The sequence below is a fragment of the Chamaea fasciata genome, unplaced genomic scaffold, assembly GCF_029207755.1.
Source record: "Chamaea fasciata isolate MVZ Bird 193981 ecotype frontalis unplaced genomic scaffold, bChaFas1.0.hap1 SCAF_5, whole genome shotgun sequence".
NCBI lineage: Eukaryota > Metazoa > Chordata > Aves > Passeriformes > Sylviidae > Chamaea > Chamaea fasciata.
The window spans coordinates 37,161,623-37,180,466 of record NW_027094090.1 but is presented as its reverse complement, the minus strand read 5'-3'; the positions used below and the strand labels follow the sequence as shown (position 1 = coordinate 37,180,466).

The 18,844-nt window shown below is 37.8% G+C and overlaps 1 protein-coding gene across 6 annotated transcripts in view; it reads left to right on the top strand.

The window, feature by feature from the left end:
- Window positions 1–14,679, top strand: part of KCNC2 (potassium voltage-gated channel subfamily C member 2) — a 98,815-nt gene extending 84,136 nt beyond the window's left edge. Inside the window, exons 2-5 of one of the 6 annotated variants that reach the window (XM_066183265.1) lie at window positions 4,304–5,234; window positions 7,607–7,774; window positions 12,422–12,516; window positions 13,549–13,617. In XM_066183265.1, coding sequence (XP_066039362.1) covers window positions 4,304–5,234; window positions 7,607–7,774; window positions 12,422–12,483 — 1,161 coding nt within the window. In that variant the 3' untranslated portion in view covers window positions 12,484–12,516; window positions 13,549–13,617. Of the gene's footprint in view, window positions 1–4,303; window positions 5,235–5,560; window positions 6,221–7,606; window positions 7,775–11,595; window positions 12,517–13,548 lie in introns of those variants that run through there. The other 5 variants (XM_066183264.1, XM_066183268.1, XM_066183263.1 and 2 more) reach the window with 5 other exon arrangements.
- The last annotated feature ends 4,165 nt before the right edge of the window (window positions 14,680–18,844 follow it).

Genomic DNA, 18,844 nt, shown 5'->3' with positions numbered 1-18,844 from the left:
CAAAGTACAAATCATAAAGTTTTCTATTTCCAACAAGTTATCTGCAGGCACCTCACACTCTAGATTTGTGTGCTTCATTGAAAATCAAGTTACAGGTGATTAACCCACTTACTGTGAACATTCCTAGATGTTAGCACTAGAGCTTGGCTGGTGATCCTTTTAACTAGACAAGCTGGAAGCTGGAATCTCTACTGTCTGAACATGAGATTCTGACACACAGGAACAAAATTGGGTGCACACTGCCTTCAAACTGTGAGCAGAGGGAATCAGCAGCCTACTGAGAGCTTTAACTGCTTAATGAGGAATGCTCTACATGCTGTGTATTGCCTAATGAATATTTTTGTAACTTTTAATCACTCTCTTCCAGCAAAAATGGACTGAACTTTTTATTAATTCAATTTGTGTTAACTTCAGTTTCAAAAACAGTCGCCCCAGAGTTAGTCCTCAACTATTCTGTCACTTAGAAAAATGGTTCCTTCAGGAGGCAAAAAGAAAACCTAAATGACGAAAGTTAATTTTATCACATCCATTGAAGCAAACAAGAAGCAATTATTTGAAAAAAAAAACAAAACCAACCTTTTTAAGAAATGAGAAAAAGATCATGATTACCTGGATATTATTTGAAGGTTTTTCTTCAGCTTTTTTTGAAGACTCTCAAAAATGTGTAAGGGCTGCAATCTTTGGTTTAAAAAAGGGGGCAAATAAGGTGTTTTGCTCTCTACCAAGGCTGAACTTGTCTTGCAACTAGTCAAATCCAAAGTTTTCAGAACTTTTTACAGTGAAAGGTTGCTAATGGTTCAAACAGAAAAAAATGTCTCTTGCTGTAACCTTTCTGAAATAGTGATCAGGCTAACTCCTTTTAGATTTTTGTGCTTCAGAAAAGAAAAAAGGAAATAAACAAAAGTTGTGTGTGCTACTCAGGTTATTGTGGACTGAGGAACTATTGCAGGACTGAGGAATAGAACTTGGATGGTCACATCCTTTAGAGAATCTGTGAGTTCAAATCTGTACTGTCTTTTTCTGAAATATGGTGCTTGCCCACATGAGCAAAATGGATGTATTTTCAGAAGCTAATTACTTTAGAGAAGCTAGTATTAGGATGAAGGGGAAGGAAAGCATAAAATGGATAGCACATGGGATAAAGGGATTGCACATGACTTCATTTAGTTTTTATCATTACAGATGAATATGAAAAACATACTAGAGACTTTTCAACACATTTCCTGGTATTATGTAACATAGTACTAAGGAAGCATCTTTGTTAATGTAAGGTTAATCCCTAAACTTTTTTTTTGTTTGACTGGTAAAGTGTTCCTGCTTGCATTGGTCTTTGCATTTGCTTCTTGCATGTTCTCAGAATCCTCTGATTATTGCAATAACATTGTAGGTCTCTTGTGTATGAGGCTTCATCTTACTAGGTGCTATGCAAGTTCTGTCCTGGTCCAAGGAGCTGGCAGTTTAAAACCAAATGCAATGAAAGATAAAAGAAATGTGTGTCCTTTGCTCAAAATCAGTGATGCCATGCATATGCATGGCAAAATGTGTACATCTTATTGGTTTACATTTCTATGAATGCTTATTGCAGGCTTACCAAGAAATCTGTCACCAGATTGACAGTGTTTTCTTGTCTTTGTTCTAACCTCTGGAAGATGACTATCTTTAGGATAGATTTTGGACATGACTGAATGTTCTTTTCCTTTAGGGATAATAAAACACTGAATGTAGGTACACAGCTAAAAATTTCAATCTGCCTTGCCAAATTCAATATCTATGCAGTGTCAATGTTAAGCAAAACAGTAATAAATAGCTTGTCTGGCAGTTCTACCTGTAGTTATCTCTTGGTATTTGGCATTTTTTTTTAGAAAGGTTCTGAACCTGAATGGCCTCTAAAATACAGTCCAGAGAACAGTGGTAATTATTTACAAACTGTTAGGTTCACTGCACTGTTGTGTGCACAGTTAATCCTTATAATATCTGAGTTATTGGTAAATTATTTAGTTGTTGGTAAATTTTACTTTGGCTAGGCTGAATGTAATTTTCTTTTTTTTTCAGACAAAAAAAAAAAATCACAGTTGTCTGAAATCATCAGTGTTGCTGTTGAAGAGGTTGCCCAATATTTTATCTGTCAATAGTTCAGTCCCAAATTACAATTTACGGTGCTGAATTAGCTTCAATGACTCAGCCTCCAAAGATTTGTTTGATTTACCATCCTTGACTGTGTAGAACAATTCTGGAGGATGCTCTAGGAGACACCCTAGGGTCATTCTTAGCCCACCAGTGGCTCAGAGTCTGATAAATTCTTTATCCCTCTTGTGGAGAAGTTTTGCAAAGATATGCTGAAATTAATTCACTTAGATTGTAAAAATCTGGTTGTATTTGCTGACCCTAGTTGTCTCACACAAGATTGAGGCTCTTTTGTGTGTGTTGGTGTCAGGTGCTGCGAGCTATGAACATGCAGCAATTTTGTAGTTAAGGCAAAGGCAGAAAACCTGTTCAGTGAAAATCAGACAGTGTAAGATTGTTTCCTTAGCTTGTGGCTGGACATCCAGACTGGATGACAAGTGTTCAGTTCAGTCTCTGAGCCAGTACTATTTGAAAGGTAACAGATTTAGAGTGTTTTCAGTTGTAGGGCATGGTGCAATAACTTTTTTTTCCTTGACTGAGGGAAGGAAGCCACAAATAACCTGCAAATATCTGATGAAGGTAGTTATATATCCATCTCATCAATCTGAATGTAATAAATTTGCTAGATCTGCACTGCAAATTTAAGCTTGTTTCCAAAGTAAAAAGAATTCTCTCTACAGGTTGTAGAGACAATATTTTGTTGTCTAACCAGTATTCCATTTTAGAAAAATACAAGCACGCAGTATTGTACGAGCCCAAATGAGTTCCTGTGGCACAGTATCTGAATGCTAATACTAAATTCAGTCATTGATATCCTAAGTACACAATATCAATTTTGCCACAATGCTGTATCATGGATTAAAGTGGCAGAACAGAGGCATTCCAGCTTATGGCTGTTATTTGTCTGCTTTACAACTACTTTTTTTTCAATGACATTTAAGATTTCAGTGTGGTAACTAGATACTAGATATTTTTAACCTCTTTTTGCCTCCTTGGGCCCCTAACACTTCAAAAAATCTTCATGTCTCCAGAAGGCTTTTTTTCCCCCAGGATAATAGTGAGTATAAAATATTTGTTAAGATGCACATTCAAAATAAAAAAGATTGTTATTTATGTACTACACCACTGCTGTTCAAGTGCTAGCTAATATGATTGTAATGTTATTGAAAAGAAGTTAACCATTGTAGCAAAGGAACAAGTGACCTCAAAACACCTTTTCATTTGGTGTATATTCCTCCGTGTAAGAAAATCCATCTCCCGCTCTAGCTGTTTGGCTTAGTGTTATTTTTGAGATCCTGTCCTGGATGTGTTCTGTTATTCAATGCTTGATTGTGATGGCTGAGTTGAAGATCAGGCAGTATGTGCTTTTTAAGTCCTAAAAAATCTTCTGTGATGGCCGTTTCGAGGTTATTTACCTGTATTTTATCAATTCATGTGTCTCTACAGAACTGAATTTGTATTTCCCTTTTTGTTTGAATTGCCCTGAATTTGTAGCCTTGTTAGAAGGATTGTGGATTCTAAGACTGTGGCAAAGCTCTGCCACCGCAGTGTGTGAGGTTCTGCAAGGTTTGCTTTTAGTGCTGCCCAAGAGAATCAGTGATGGATGACTACAAATATAATAGGCCATGCAACCTACTCTACCTGTAACACAGAAGGCATTTTCTATCAGTACATATCCTGTATTTGTAAATCGTTGAAAATCTAAAGGAAACACAGAGTTTGGATCTGCTCCTAGATCCTTCTGAGGTGCTCTTCAGGACAGGTGTGAATTCTGAACCGTAATTTTAAGACCATTAGGGTCAGCCCACATTTTCCACTGTGTGAGAGCTGGACATCTTTAAGTATTGCTGTGGTTGGTGTGTACAGGGACTGCTTGCAAGGAACCTTGACAACTGGCTCAAATTCAGACAATTTAGCACATATTAAAGAATTTGTTGCCACTTTCCTAATGAGTTGCATTTTGTCCATTGCCAAGATTTTTCCTCCTCCCGGACTCCTAATCTGCATATGAGAGCTGTCTGCTGCTCTCTTCTGGCCTATATGGAAATTTTTATGTGTATGAATTTGTCAGCCATTTGGGGAAGAATGAGCAAGAGTTTTACTATGAACGCAGACATCATTTGTATTAATGTGAAGAGCTGTGTGGTTCTGATGTCTCTTTTATCTCTTTGTGTTTCAGTTCATCGCTTTTGCCTCTTTATTCTTCATCTTAGTTTCAATCACAACCTTCTGCCTGGAAACACACGAGGCTTTCAATACTATTATAAACAAAACTGAGCAGGTCATCAATGGGACAGAAGCTGTGTTACAGTATGAGATTGAGACAGATCCTGCACTGACATACGTGGAAGGAGTCTGCGTGGTGTGGTTTACATTTGAATTTTTAGTACGTGTTATTTTTTCTCCCAACAAACTTGAATTCATCAAAAACCTCTTGAATATCATTGACTTTGTGGCCATTCTGCCCTTTTACCTAGAAGTGGGCCTGAGTGGGCTCTCCTCCAAAGCTGCTAAGGACGTGCTTGGTTTCCTCAGGGTGGTAAGGTTCGTCAGGATCCTCCGGATTTTCAAGCTCACCCGGCACTTCGTGGGCCTCAGGGTGCTGGGGCACACTCTGCGAGCCAGCACCAATGAATTTCTGCTGCTGATAATATTCCTGGCACTCGGTGTGTTGATATTTGCCACTATGATCTACTACGCAGAGCGGGTGGGAGCCCAGCCTAACGATCCATCAGCAAGTGAACACACGCAGTTCAAAAACATCCCTATCGGCTTCTGGTGGGCTGTCGTCACCATGACCACCCTGGGATATGGGGATATGTATCCACGGACTTGGTCAGGCATGCTGGTGGGAGCCCTGTGTGCACTGGCAGGAGTGCTTACCATAGCCATGCCCGTGCCTGTGATAGTTAACAATTTTGGGATGTACTACTCCCTGGCCATGGCTAAGCAGAAACTGCCAAGGAAACGAAAGAAGCACATCCCTCCTGCTCCTCAAGCCAGCTCACCCACCTTCTGCAAGACAGACTTGAACATGGCCTGCAACAGCACACAAGGAGACATCTGCCTGGGCAAGGACAACCAGATGATGGAACACAACAGATCATCAGGTAGGACCCCACTAGAAATGCATGTCCTCTGAAAATACTTTATAGACCAGTATGTTTGGTAGGGGTCAGAAAGCAGCCAGTCTTTCTGCCAGGAGAAGATGTAGCTCCCACCCTTCTCCCCTCCACCATTTGCGTGTGTCAGTCTCATAGAGGACAAAGTAGGTATAGTGATGTTCCCGAACCTCTATGTAGCTGGTCTATACAGTTTTGCTTGCTCTGTTGAGAATGCTTTCCTGCTGATGATATCAACCTTTTCTTTTGCCTGTTGTTTGTTGCGTTATATGGATGTTTCTTGTTTTTCTGCATGACTGTGACTATTTGAGCAGCCACCGTGTCCCACCCTGTTGGACTCCATGGTGTTTTGCCTCAGTGTCTGTCTCTCGTGTCAGCTTTGCCTGTGCCACATCGTGGCCTGTTAAGCAAGATCCTACAAAGAAGCAGTCATTTAAAAGGAGCAGGTGCTTTACATCCAAAGCCCAGCACTCAAAGGAAATAGGAAGAAATTTTCTTTCTAGTTTTCTTTCTATTTGGCATTCTGCTTCCCTGGCTAAAAGAATCTCCTTCATCTGTGTTAGATGAGACATTGCATGACATTTACTATTCATTAAATTATACTAGCATAGCTGATGTAAATCTTGTCAAGAAAAAAGGAAATGACAGCACCATCATCGCTATTACAGTTGATTTTTTGTGATTTCTAATACCTTATTTGTTAGAGTTCCAAAGGATGAATAAGCAGTATTTTGTGCTTTACTCAGTGAAATTGCATATCAAATAACAGCCTCAGTCCCTCCGAGCCACTGCTCCATACTCCAAATCTGTTGCAATTAAAGAGTAAATTTTACTTCTCAGTATAATTAGTTTAGCAGCAAGAGTATTTTTTTTGTTTCATAAGTGCATTTATTCTTAAGCCAAAAAAAATCTGTTTAAAAACCTCACATACCTGACATGAGACTCCAGCTGTAAAGCTGCTAAAGAATAGTAAGAGAAAACCCACTCATGACTGGTGTAATTCAGTAATTGAAATATAGTATTTAAAAAGAAGAGTCTGGAAAAGCGGTCTCTGAACAATACCCTTCTTTGGTCTGTTGCTCTGTTACTGAATAGCATTTATGTTCAGAGAAGCTCAGTTTCACTCTCTGAGTTATTGTTCACAAAGTTAACAGTTTTTTTGAACATCCTAAATATATTTAAAAGGATGGAAACACTTGAAAAGACTCAGACTGACACTAAAATATAATTAGTTTTTCAGTGCTATCAGACAGATACCCACTTCGAGCTAACATCTTTAAAGTGTTAATGATAACAGCTTTTTCATGCCATCAGGTCCTACCAAAGGTATTCTGAATGGAGAAGACTCAGTGTGATCACTATGTCTCTCACTAAGAGACACTTTTTTTTTGTGTCTACAGCTTTATTTACAAGGGGTTACAATCCTTGAAGTTAGAGAGAAAGCAGACATGCAAGAAGGAGCCATTTAAAAGTGTTATCTTTCTTTTCAGTAGTGCCACCGTTCACATCATGCACTGTAGCTTTATTTCTGGTAGAGAATGTTATTAGAGTCACTATGAATTATGTGCAAAACTTCAAGCCTGAATTCTGCCCTTTGCATTCCTAGTTCAGGAAAAAAAAAACATGCTCAGATTTAAGTGCAAAGGTAAAGTTGAAGTTATTGTGCTGTACTGAGAAGAGATTTTTTTCTTGAAGTGTGGCCTGAATTTGAAACAGCAGATAATTTTAACAGAGAGTCCTTTGGGAGTGACAAATCAGGAGAGGTACAAGTTTTTCCATTTGACAAAGTACAGAGACCAAGACAGCATTTAATGTTGGGTGCTTATGACGACAAGCAGTGCAAGTGTAATAAATATGCAAATGACAGCTGAGTGTTATTAAACAGTGTATAGTGCCAAATGTTGAAAATATAGCCCTTCTGGGTGAGCACTTGTCTTTAAAATATTAAACAATATATTCTAAACAAAAATGCCTGACCTCTTGTTTAGTAAAAATGATAGCCAAAAGAGTAAATAAGTGTTGGAAATGTCCAAGGCTGACTGTATTCTGACAAGTTACAGTCCAGAGTAGGTGACTAACTGAGCCTTGGTTTGATTATTTCTTAATTCATTTTAGTTTAAACTAATTCTATACAAATTTTAGAGCAGGAAAGTCGAAAGATCATTTGTTCTTGAACAAAACATATATCTTTTGCCATTTTGTACTGAATGATGATGAATTGCAATCTTGTTTTCTTCTAATGATTTACTTTATATCTACTTCTTGAGTGATGGGAATATCTGGCATTCAGCGTAAGCTCTTTGTGATGTCTCATTTCCTCATTCATTATTGTCTGTAAATGGGCATGGTGCTTTAACCAGTGTTATCAGGTGAAGACAGTGCAGGAAGTGAGCAGCCACTCTCACCTGGTGAAAGGCTCCCTCCCATCAGACGTTCTAGTACAAGAGACAAAAACAGAAGAGGGGGAACATGTTTCCTACTGACAACAGGTGATTACACGTGTGCTACTGATGGAGGGATCAGGAAAGGTATGGACTTCTTTCATTAGATCATAAAAGGTTACTCAGCAATGTACTTGTGAAAAACAATCTTAGAGTAAAATGATGTGCACAATGCTACAAGAGGAAAGACTGTACTCTCAATGTATCTTTTTTTTTTTACTCCTAGTCATTCTTTTCCTTTTAGAAACAGTCATCCCCTTTAGTCTTCAAAAATGTGCTTGATGTTGGACCCTCATTTCACTTGTGTCTTCATTCGTCTGTAATCTCTAATGGAAAAGTCAGCAATTCAGACCTTGCTCATTCAACCACTCATCACTCAATATAACTTGTAATTCTAAAAGACAAATTAATCATATTATAGCTGTAGTCTGTTCTTAATAAAATTTACAGCTGAATACACTTTAAAGGTTGACATGTCAGAAGTAAGAAACATTTTTGTTCTGAACACAAAAAAGCATATCCTGAGATGCTATTTAGAGTTCTTTGAAATAAAATTTTGAGCTTATAATGCCAATTATTTTTTTCTTGGCAATACACCACTGATATTAAAAGATGACTGTCTACCCCAGCCATAATTCACCTATGTAGTAAAACAATGCTTGACCTTGCAAGGTGTTAAAAAGGCCTTTCTAGTTATTTAGCCTCTTCAAATCTGTTTACTTGCTGCTCAGTAGGATGGAAGCACCCAGGTGGAGTTTGCAAAACTGTTTTGTACTTGTATCTCCCCCATGACTGATTGTTTCTGCCCCAGCAGGCCACATCTGGCTGTGGCTGCAAACCTAACATCAGGACACGGCCCTAAGATCAGCATGCCAGTGGTAGTCTTCCTATTTCCTTAGATCGGAACTGCCTCTGTTTCTTGGCAAATTGTATTCTTCTGACATTGTATCATTCTGACAGATGTTGCATTCCTGAGTGCTGAAGTGTAGCTGTTCATCTCAGAGTTCATCAGAAGTAGCCATGTGGCACAGGATAAAAATTTTTGCCTGGGATTTTTCTGGCTTTTTTTTTTAATTTCTTTTAAACTTGCTTGGTGCATAGCAAACACAGCTGTCCCAGCTAGCCATATATATCTATGGATTTTTTCTGCAAATGCTCTTTTTACATTTCAAAGCATGAGTTCAGTAGGTTAAACTTGTGAAGGCAGATATGCCACCAGTTCCATGTGTATCATATTTGCAAAGAGTATGACTCTCTATGCCGGGGCATTTTATGTACTCCTATATATAATATTTAGCTTAAATGAAAAATCATTGCAAGCATGTTTTTTGCACAGATTTACTACATTTTCCACTAAGCATATATTTCACTGTCTTCTCAACAACTAGGATTATTTAAAATTATCTCTAATGGTAAGAGTCTTTGAGGAGATCAAGAACACCTGGATAAAGTAGATTGCCATGACATCTTGCATGATAAGGTTTTTGACTTCACTCAGCAAATTATGACAGTAACCATGACTAGAGCAGATCAGAAATAATAAAAGAAGTTACCCATCAGCTACTAAAGACATATTTATAAAACCTATTTTATCCTGGAACATTTTAATTTGTAAATCTAGATTTAAAAGAAAATGGTTTTGTAATTTTTACTAGAAAACTGGGACTTGAGTTCAGAATGGGCAGTTTTTAAATGAGAAATGTGCTCCTCATCTGGCTCTGATGATAATCTTAGTTGAGGCTGAAATGTTTCAGCCACTGGCTTTGGAGTGTATTTTAGACAGAGTAAGGAAATTAGCCCATAAGCAAAAAATATCTTCAAGTAATATACAAATGGGTTTGAATGCTTGAATGTCATTCACACATCAAGTCTACTACTTTTACATTTTATTTTTTTTCTCTTTCTTTTTTCTTTCTTTCTTTCTTTTGGGACATTCTTCTTGGTAGGTTTGTTCCTTGGTTGATTCTCAGTTGATTGTTGGTTGTTCCTTGGTTCATTCTCGGTTTTGAGCTTTTTTGCATCTCCATCTCCAAGATGATACTGATTCAGAGCAGATCCACTAAAATACCTGAAAAGTAATGATTTTGGATCATGCATCTTTCACTATTCATCTTGTGTATCTGGTTTTCATTTTTTAGGAATGTCTACTTTATTTATAATCTTTGCCATCTTCCTCTATCAGTTCTTTCCTTTTATCATTAGAAGAGTAGTAAGAAAATAATCTTAAAAACTACTTTCCTAGTTTCTGTGTAAAAAAGCTACCTGATTATTTTGATTTTTTTAATAAACTTTATGTTTACAGGGAGTTTAAATATAGACACTAGCATTGTGCTCCTCTTTAATTCCCTTTTCAAACATAATTCTTTCTAGCCTGTGTAAATACTGATAGAAACTCAGAAACTGGAGGCTGTTTCAGAAATGTATCAGAATTCTGTGTAGTATCAGTCTAGCCTGCCCTTGCCATCTGGAGAGAACATTGCACAATGTTTTAGCAGACATGAGGTTATACATTTGCCTTAAGTCTAGTTTTACAGTGTGCAGGTCTCAGTAGGTAAGAAATATGATAATTGTTGTAAGGGGAGAGCCTAAGATACGATTTTTCCTAAAGATGCCATTACCTGTCTGTTACCTGGAATTTGAGCCAGTAACCATTTCAATCAGAAAAAAGAAAAAAAGTTTGCTGACATTCCATGTGGTGGTTAGCTTTACTGTCATTGGTATTTTAAAAGTTCTGTGGGAAAAAGTCTCATTATTTCCCTGTTAGACCTGAACATGTTAACCTGACAAATTCTTAAATGCATAATTGTCTTCAAAGAAATAAGTAGTGCCACTGAAATCAGTGAGCCTTCGCATGCTTGCATTGAAGCATGTACCAATCTACATCAGGAACAAGGTCCTGCCTGGCTTAATCTTTGTTGTATTTCCTTGCTGGTATCTTCAGACCGATGAGCAGATCCTTTTCGTAACAAATGGGTTTATTCAGCAGCTGCTGAAAATACTTGAATATGAAGATAGTGATGCAGTGAATAGCAATGTTTTTTCGTTGGTTTACAGCATAGCCTCTACAAAATGAAAACAAATCCACAGTAGCAAAAAGTAGGTAGCTAGAGCTCACAGTGTATGTAAACAGAAATGTCTGCAAGTGCAATGTTCCCTTCAAATTGTGAAGCATTTTGTGGTTGCCTCATTTAGTTATTATTAATTATTACTTGCTTATATGGATTAATACCATTGATTTTGTTCAAATCATCTGGAAAAGAAGCACAAATTCAATGTTTTAAGTTTGCCATTCAAGAGGCAATTACAAATACGTCAAACTCTGCTGTCTTACTAGATTTTAAAATTAGAAGTAAAGCCTAAGGGTTAATATTTTTGAAGATAAAACTTCTTATATTATCATTCAGTCCTCTGCAAAACTGATTTACACATACTGTATAAAATTGATCTGGTTTCTGGTTTATTTATTTTAAAGAAAATAATTGTTCTTTGTTAGGAATTGAATTTAGCAAAGATTATATAATTCTAACAGTTTCTGTAGTCTGTCTTAATGGGTTTTTGATTATGCTTAGCCAGATAGCTCAGTCACCCTGATGGGATCTTGTTCTCAGTGCAATCCTGCTGAAGCCCACAGTGTGATACTAAGTGCAAGATGAGATGTGGAAGAGCAGGTCAGACCTCTTTTGTGGTGGTCTGTTTAATTTTTTTGGGAAAACTAGATGCATTAATTTGTAAATAATTTTATTTATTAATATCTTTTGGTAGTAATATGTCTCAGCACTGAGTTCTTTTGCAGGCAGATTCCCTCTGAGTCCCTGATAGCTCCCTGGATTACATTACACTGTACTGTTTGTCTTTTGTGTATTTTTTTGGCTGAATTCAACTGATGTCTGTGCATTTTCTCATACAAGGCTATGAAAAATCTCGAAGCTTAAACAACATAGCTGGCTTGACAGGCAATGCTCTGCGACTGTCTCCAGTAACATCACCCTACAGCTCACCTTGTCCTCTAAGGCGCTCTCGGTCTCCCATTCCTTCCATCTTGTAAACCAGATGGCATCAATCGGCTGCATAGTATTAAATCAAATACTGTTTACCACATATTGGAAATAAATGTAGCATTAAGCATAGGCTCCACAAATATGGTCTAACTCCTGCATGATACAACTGTCAGTAGTAAGAAAAGCCACTTGGGTAGCTGATGATTTTTGTCTTGGCTTTTAAAGGTTAATTGAGGTAGCATTTCTCCTTTTATCTACTATATTGTCCTACTTCCCTGTGGCAATAAAAGGACAGTTAGTGGATGCTGTTGTCCAGTATATTCAATAAATAAGCATATTTTCAGGGAGATTTACTTAAAATAATGTGCTTCCAAGTGATTATCAGTCACTCCATTGAACCTCCATTTCTTGTGACTCTAATCCATTCTGAAGATGTCTGCTCTGAAGGGTCTGCTCATTTGCATGGACCATCCTGTCTCCATCACCTGACAAGCAGTGTTGCCGATCGTGGAGACCACAGAGGGCTCTGGATGTGTGTTCTCACATTGTTACCATCCTGCTGAAATGAAAGCACTGATAAACTGGTCTGCATGTGGGATTGTTTTTCTTTGTTTAACCTTTTCCTTTATTTTTTAACTATCTACTTGTTTATAAATGACTTAATTTTGTGATTAACTTATTTCGGTACTGGATTGCTGTATCAGAGTTCTGAATGTCTCCGGTTGTTTGCACACAGATAACTGCAAAGAGGTTGTCATAACTGGTTACACGCAAGCAGAAGCCAGATCTCTTTCTTAATGGCTTGGGGAAGGCACAAAACATGCAAGAAAGGTAAACGCCATCCAGACTTGCAATTTTAAGCTAGCAAGTGCTGCTTGGTACTGTAGTATTTTCTCTACTCCAGGGTTCTTCAACATTTTCAGAAGCTGAGTACCAAGTAAAATTGAAACAATTACTGGGGGCTTTTTTTTTACCATTGTAAGAGGGTAGTAGTTCTCAAGTTGGCTTTTTGACCAGCCTTATACTTCTGGCTCGTGGGCTTCAAAAATTTCTTCAGTCAATGTTTTTTGAGGTGCTTTGTCCTATATGTTGTTTGTCTGTCTGTTTTGCAACCTGTGTCCTTGTATTCTCCATCTGTCTCCATAAAGCACAGAGATACTGTTAAAATGCCCCCTTCTTTTAAGTTGAACTAAGAACACTTTTTCTCCTTTTCTCTTTTTTTCATATGGACTATACATCTGTTTATAGATAGAAATATACATATTTTTCAAGTGCAGTTAGTATCATCTAGACTAACTCGTGTGCACTCCTAAGATTTTTCGAGCGGCTTTTCAGCACCGACCGGTTGCCTATTGCATCAATCTTCCTCCTAGCAACCAGCATTCATTACAATTTTGAAACTGTATCTCCTCTAGTGGCTTTTTCATTCAATATTAACCTCTGTTTATGCAACAGGTCAAATGCAATGGCAAATTTGAGGTTCTGGGCTGGTGAGGAAAAATTACCCTTAAGCTGTAGAGTTTTAGAACTACATGGGGAAGACCATAATGACTGAAATCTTAAGTGATCCTTGAAATTGTTGAATAATACCCGACTGTCATATTTATTTTTTTGTTAGGAAAAGAAATTAAATTTATTGTTGACCATGTAACATGTTCTTCTGTATATAGCCAAGCCCAATAGCATGACCTGCATGTCAGAATTCTTGTACAATAATGTATTTATCAAAGTATACATTTCTGATATTTAGAGATGTACATTGACTTACTTTTGGTAAAATATTGTCAATAGAGAGATAATTGCAAACAGCTTTTAGCAAATGAATTAATATGATATCTGGTGCTGCTGTTATATTAACTACAGTGTTGTACAGAATTTATCATGGATTTTTGACTGCTGAAAAAGGGACAATGGAATTTAGCCATACCAAGGACTGTACTGGAAAGAGACTGCTGCTGCTGAATGGACCCTGATAAACGACTCACACCTTGAGGAGGTCACTGAGACTTTGCGTGCGGAGTAGAGCTTGTTAAAGAAGATGAAAGACCGCTCATAATTACTGCTGCCAGAGGAAGGGGTGACTAGTCACTGTGGATGAGTCACTGTAAATAAAACGTGTGTGCATGGAATATCAGTTTTTATCTATATCAAGGAAAGCTGAATTCATGTCATCATTGCTAAGGCTCCATGCAAAGACCCACACCCCTGTGTTTATTATTCCTGGTTCCTGCAGTAAGCTGTGCTGTGGATCATACAAAGACACACGCTTAATAATGATAGTGATGTAAAATACATCTGTCTTGACTTCTGTCATACTAATGGCATATATTGCAAAAGTCACAAATTTGAACAGAGTAGGTTTGCATAAGTCCTTGCTTTCTCAGTTTGCCATGATCTAAATTGTTATGAATTCTAGTGTACATGCCAAGTTCTGAGTTTACTTTTCACTTTAATAACAAAAATGTGACTGCAGACAAACATCACTGACTTTGTTCACAGCACACAGTCTTCTTTCAATGTTACCTCAAACTATAAGTATTATCAGAAATAAAATTCTGGCAGCAAGAATATTTTGTGGTTTTTTTTTTTTTTAATTCAAAGTGTTGCAAACCCAACATTATTAAGTATAAAAATTGTATTAAAAATTATATTCTACAAATGTATATTTTACATAAAATATATATTCTTTGATAAGTTATTTTCTGTGATTTTTGTGGTAAATGGATCTAGTCTATTCTATGTTTATGAGACATTGTAGTGCTGCGATGTGATAATTATGTTCTCTCCATCCTACTCAGTGGGAAATTCTCCAGAATCTGTTTTGTCACCCTGGTGTCCTGATTGTAGGGACCTGTCCCAGTTGTGAAACTCTGTATCGTGGAACTTCTGTGAACATGTCAAGGTGCATGCACAATCCTGGTGGAAACCAGTGGAAATGTAATACGTGAATTGGAGAATAAAAGGCAAAAGACCTGGGGAGGAACTTGGAGCATATCTTCTGAACTGGCTCATGAGCTTTCTTTAGCTGTATCGGTCCCCTGCCTGCTACTGGCCATCCCAGTTCTCAAACCAGCCTCCTGGAATGCATGAAGAGCTAATTCCAAGGCTAGCATGAGCTGGCTTCTTCAACAATTGAAAATTTATCAGCTTGTTAATGACTCTATGCCTCATGTGGAAGTTTCAGTCAGGCTGGGTATTTTAAGTCTGATGGGAGTTTTGTTGCATCCTGGTGTGAAGTCAACCTAAAAAGGAGGTGATAAATGGTTGCTTAAAACTTCTAATATACTGTATTTGTGGCAGCCAGAAATCCCCAAATACACAAGCAGATTGCCTGAGAGCAGCGAGGTAGCTAGTACAGTTTTACAAATGATCTGAGAGGCTGTAACACAGTATTTTGGCATATGTGCTGTAATGTAAGAAAGGTTCCAGAAAACAGGATCAGAAAAGAGGTGTTCAATTTCAGAAAATATGTTACAGTGATATGTCAGGAAAGCTCACTATGCTATTTGCCCAAGGGTTAAAAGTTGCCTGTACTGTGACTGTGAGCAGTACCCAAGGGAAGAGGAGGTGTAGTGGTCAGCCAGCACACAGCTCACGGCCAGCTCCAGTCACCCAGAGAGAGGTGTCTGGTTTTTCTCAGTGCTACACAGGGACAGTGATGGTCCCCAGATGTGATGCAGACAAGGTGGTGCATTTTGTTGGTCAAGCTTGTAGAAAACAGTGATGGCCAGATGGTGTCTGACATCTTCTACTGTCTCTGGATGGTAAGGAGCCAGGATGGATCTCCACCAACATAGGACTTTGAGGTCAGAATGTCCTGGACTCGGTATTATTTTTCTGCTAGAGATCCAATCCCATGTTTAAGTGCTTTCTTTTAAAACACACCTGGAGGAAAGGCTGATGGTGAGTCTGGTAACTATTTACGTGTTTTGAAACTACAACCCAACTCTGGCTATTCTAACAGCCCTCTCCTGTTCCTCACCTGTTTCTGGGCCCAGGAAGGGGTGAAAGGGCATTTCTATGAGAGGTGGGACACCAAGGTTTAACTTTCTCAGGCTAAGGAAGGCTTTGAACATAAACCTCTCTCTTCAGGGTACTGCAGATCCTGTGTCTCAGATACAATGTAAAGATTGGGCTGCACATTCTCATTCACTTCCTTTTTTGGCCATCTTTTAAAGGAAAGTAGATGCAATGATCAGAAGCAAAACTGAACCAGGAGAAAGGAGTTCTGGTGCAAGCAGGAAGGTGCTGTGTGGGTATTCTGGGGATCAAATACCCACCAAAGGGTGCTTGTGGCCATGTCTGGGCTTGACTTAGGAGTCTAAAAATTTATTTAATCTTCGTATAAGTATTACTTAAGGATTAGAAGTCAAAACTGGAAAACAAGCCATGAATTTACAAGTAATGCATCAGCTAAGAAAATTTAGGAGAAGCTGTTACTCATTCGCCTTTTAAAACTGTGAAGTCAAGATGTCAAAAGTGAGCATCCTTTTGAAAGATGAACTAATACAACAGGAGGGTTTGTGCAGAGATCAAAAGCTGTGAACTATTGTGGAGATGAGCAGATTTTGGGATGTTTGGACTTTGAAGGCAAGTTATTGTTCTTATGAGGCCTCATTCAGCACTGAGAAAATGTTGTTCCAGCAAATTTTTAGACTTTGCATTAGGAGTTTTTATAGGTGTGTGCTGCAAACTGAATTGCTAGGAAGCATGCAGCTAATGATAATTAATATAATCCTGTATAATCAGGTGGATTTCTCATGTGTGAAAAAAATTACCATTCATGAAAGTTCTCTTACAAAAGGTCTGGATTAAATTAAAGCTGCTAAAAGAGAAGGAAATTTAAGGAATTGGTTCAGATGAGTAACTGAAAATTATAGGGGGAAAAGATTGATCTAACATGAGCAAACTTGCCAGAATAGTTTTGTGAAATCTGAATTTTAAAAGTCATGAATGGATTAACTGTATGAAAGAGAGCATGTTATCATTTGAAAAAAAAAATCATGCAGAAGTCAGATAAAGGAAATTGGAATAGAAAAATGCTGTTAGAAAGAGAAAATGAATTTATTAATATGCTGTATTACAAGCTATGGCTTGAACAATTCCATAATAGAACCTTTGAATACTAACTAAGTGAGAAGAAATTACAAAAAAGCAGAAAGGTTTCTATCAGGTCAAATGTATCAGAATGATTAATATTTTAATAATACATTATTTTCCTCTTGGAAATAAATTTTATTTATTTAATTTCCCAAGAGAAAAGTTATTTTAAAAATGTTGGGTTTTAAAAGTCAAGGGTTGGCTTGAGAGCAAATACTGAGCTATTAGTGCTGGGTGTTGGGAACTCAGCTGGTGTGCCATTTCTCTCCTACTTTAGTGAATATCCCTGGGACATGTTGAAATTGCAGAGGTGTCTGATTTCTAGCCCCTGAGACAGGGATCTGTCACATGCTGTCTCCATGGGAAGGCTGGGATGCTCTCCAGCCAGGCATGAGCGGTGCAGAGCTCCTGCCTCTGCAGCACAGCCTGCAAAGCATCCCGAGTTTGGTCTAGGTGCAGCTTCTCATTGCCTTCTGAAAAATAGGCACGATTCCCCCACCCTCCACAACCTCCTCCCCAAAACTCAACCTCCTGTCACTTGCATTTTTTTATTACCAGCATGTTGATGAACAGCTGACAGATTTCAGATTCATGCTTTCACAGCTTCACATTCACAGATGGCAATATTCTAGCATAATTGAAAAAAAAGAAGAAGTTGGAGGTGGACACTTTTTGAAAATTTGACACAAAAATGTTATGCATTTCATTTAACATCTCCTGTATTATTTGCAGGTGGAAGACTCAAGATCAGTTTAAACCCAGGGCACAGCTAGGCTATTCTGAAACTTTTAGGATGCATTCCTTTTATGTTCTGCATCTGGTTAGAGCATTGCTGCATTTTGTTATCACATGAAGCTCTCAGTTTTCTTCTCAAATGGGATTTGAGATAAGATACTAGAGCAAGTCAGAGAGTACTATTTTAAGTTGGAATTGGAATTGGATTCCCAGGAAAGTGGTGGGATCACCATCCCTGGAGGTATTTGAAAGTGGTGGATGTGGCACTGGGGGATATGGTGAACAAGGCAGTGCTGGGATAGTAGTTGGACTTGATGATCTTAGAGGTATTTTCCAAACTTAATAATTCTATTATTCTTATAGGATTGTAAACATGAATTGTACTTTGCAGAAGAAGATAGTGCCTGGGAAATATTGAAGCCGTAAAAGATGGCTGTAGCTTAACATCTCTTTTTTTTGCAGAATGGTATGAGCATCTTTTTAAAACACAGAAAGCAGACAATTTTGTGTTGACCTCCTCAGAGCAGTATTAGACTTGTGTAAGACAATGAACTACCAAAAGAAGAAAGTGGAAGTTGTTCTCCTTGACCTTAAGACAGCTTATTTCCAAAAGTAGCAAGATCAGACTTCTTAAAGAAGCCCAGCCTTTTCAGTGAAACCATGCAAAATTCCATCAATCTGAAGAATAGTAAACTTTAGCCACATTATCCTATTGAGCTGATGCTAAATATAGAATGGATTTTCAATTCCTTACAGGGATTTCCTTGCTTGTGACTAAATGCAGCACCAAGGCTTTATGAAAATCTAATTTTCTTCATGCCTTTGAATGTTTTTGGTACAATGAAGCTTGGCAGTCTGAAAGTCTTCAGATGATGCCATTGTTTAGAGGCAATTTTTGCATTTTTCTAGCATAAAAAAATCAGTTTTTTTCTGAACTGGAACACTGGAAAGGGGGGTACAAGGAGCACTGAAGAACATGGGTTTCTTGAACTCTTATGAAATCTGCCACTTGAAGCTGTGACCACATAGAAATAAAAATACACAGCTTTCCCTATGTCAGTGTCATAACATTGACTGTAATTCTTACATTTCGGAAGCTCCTCTCAGTTTTGTTTTGAAATCACAGCAACAAAATTTATTTAGTTCCTGCTTTTTATAACCTCTACTTAAACTTTGAGAACTATGCTTTAAGTCTCTGAATAATGGGGTAATTAGAGACCTTAAGAGCATGAGGACTGTGCTCAGAGAAGAACACATGCACAATTTTAATAGTTTCATCTGTAATTACTGAAGTGTTTCCTAAATTATCTGAAGAAGGTCCCAG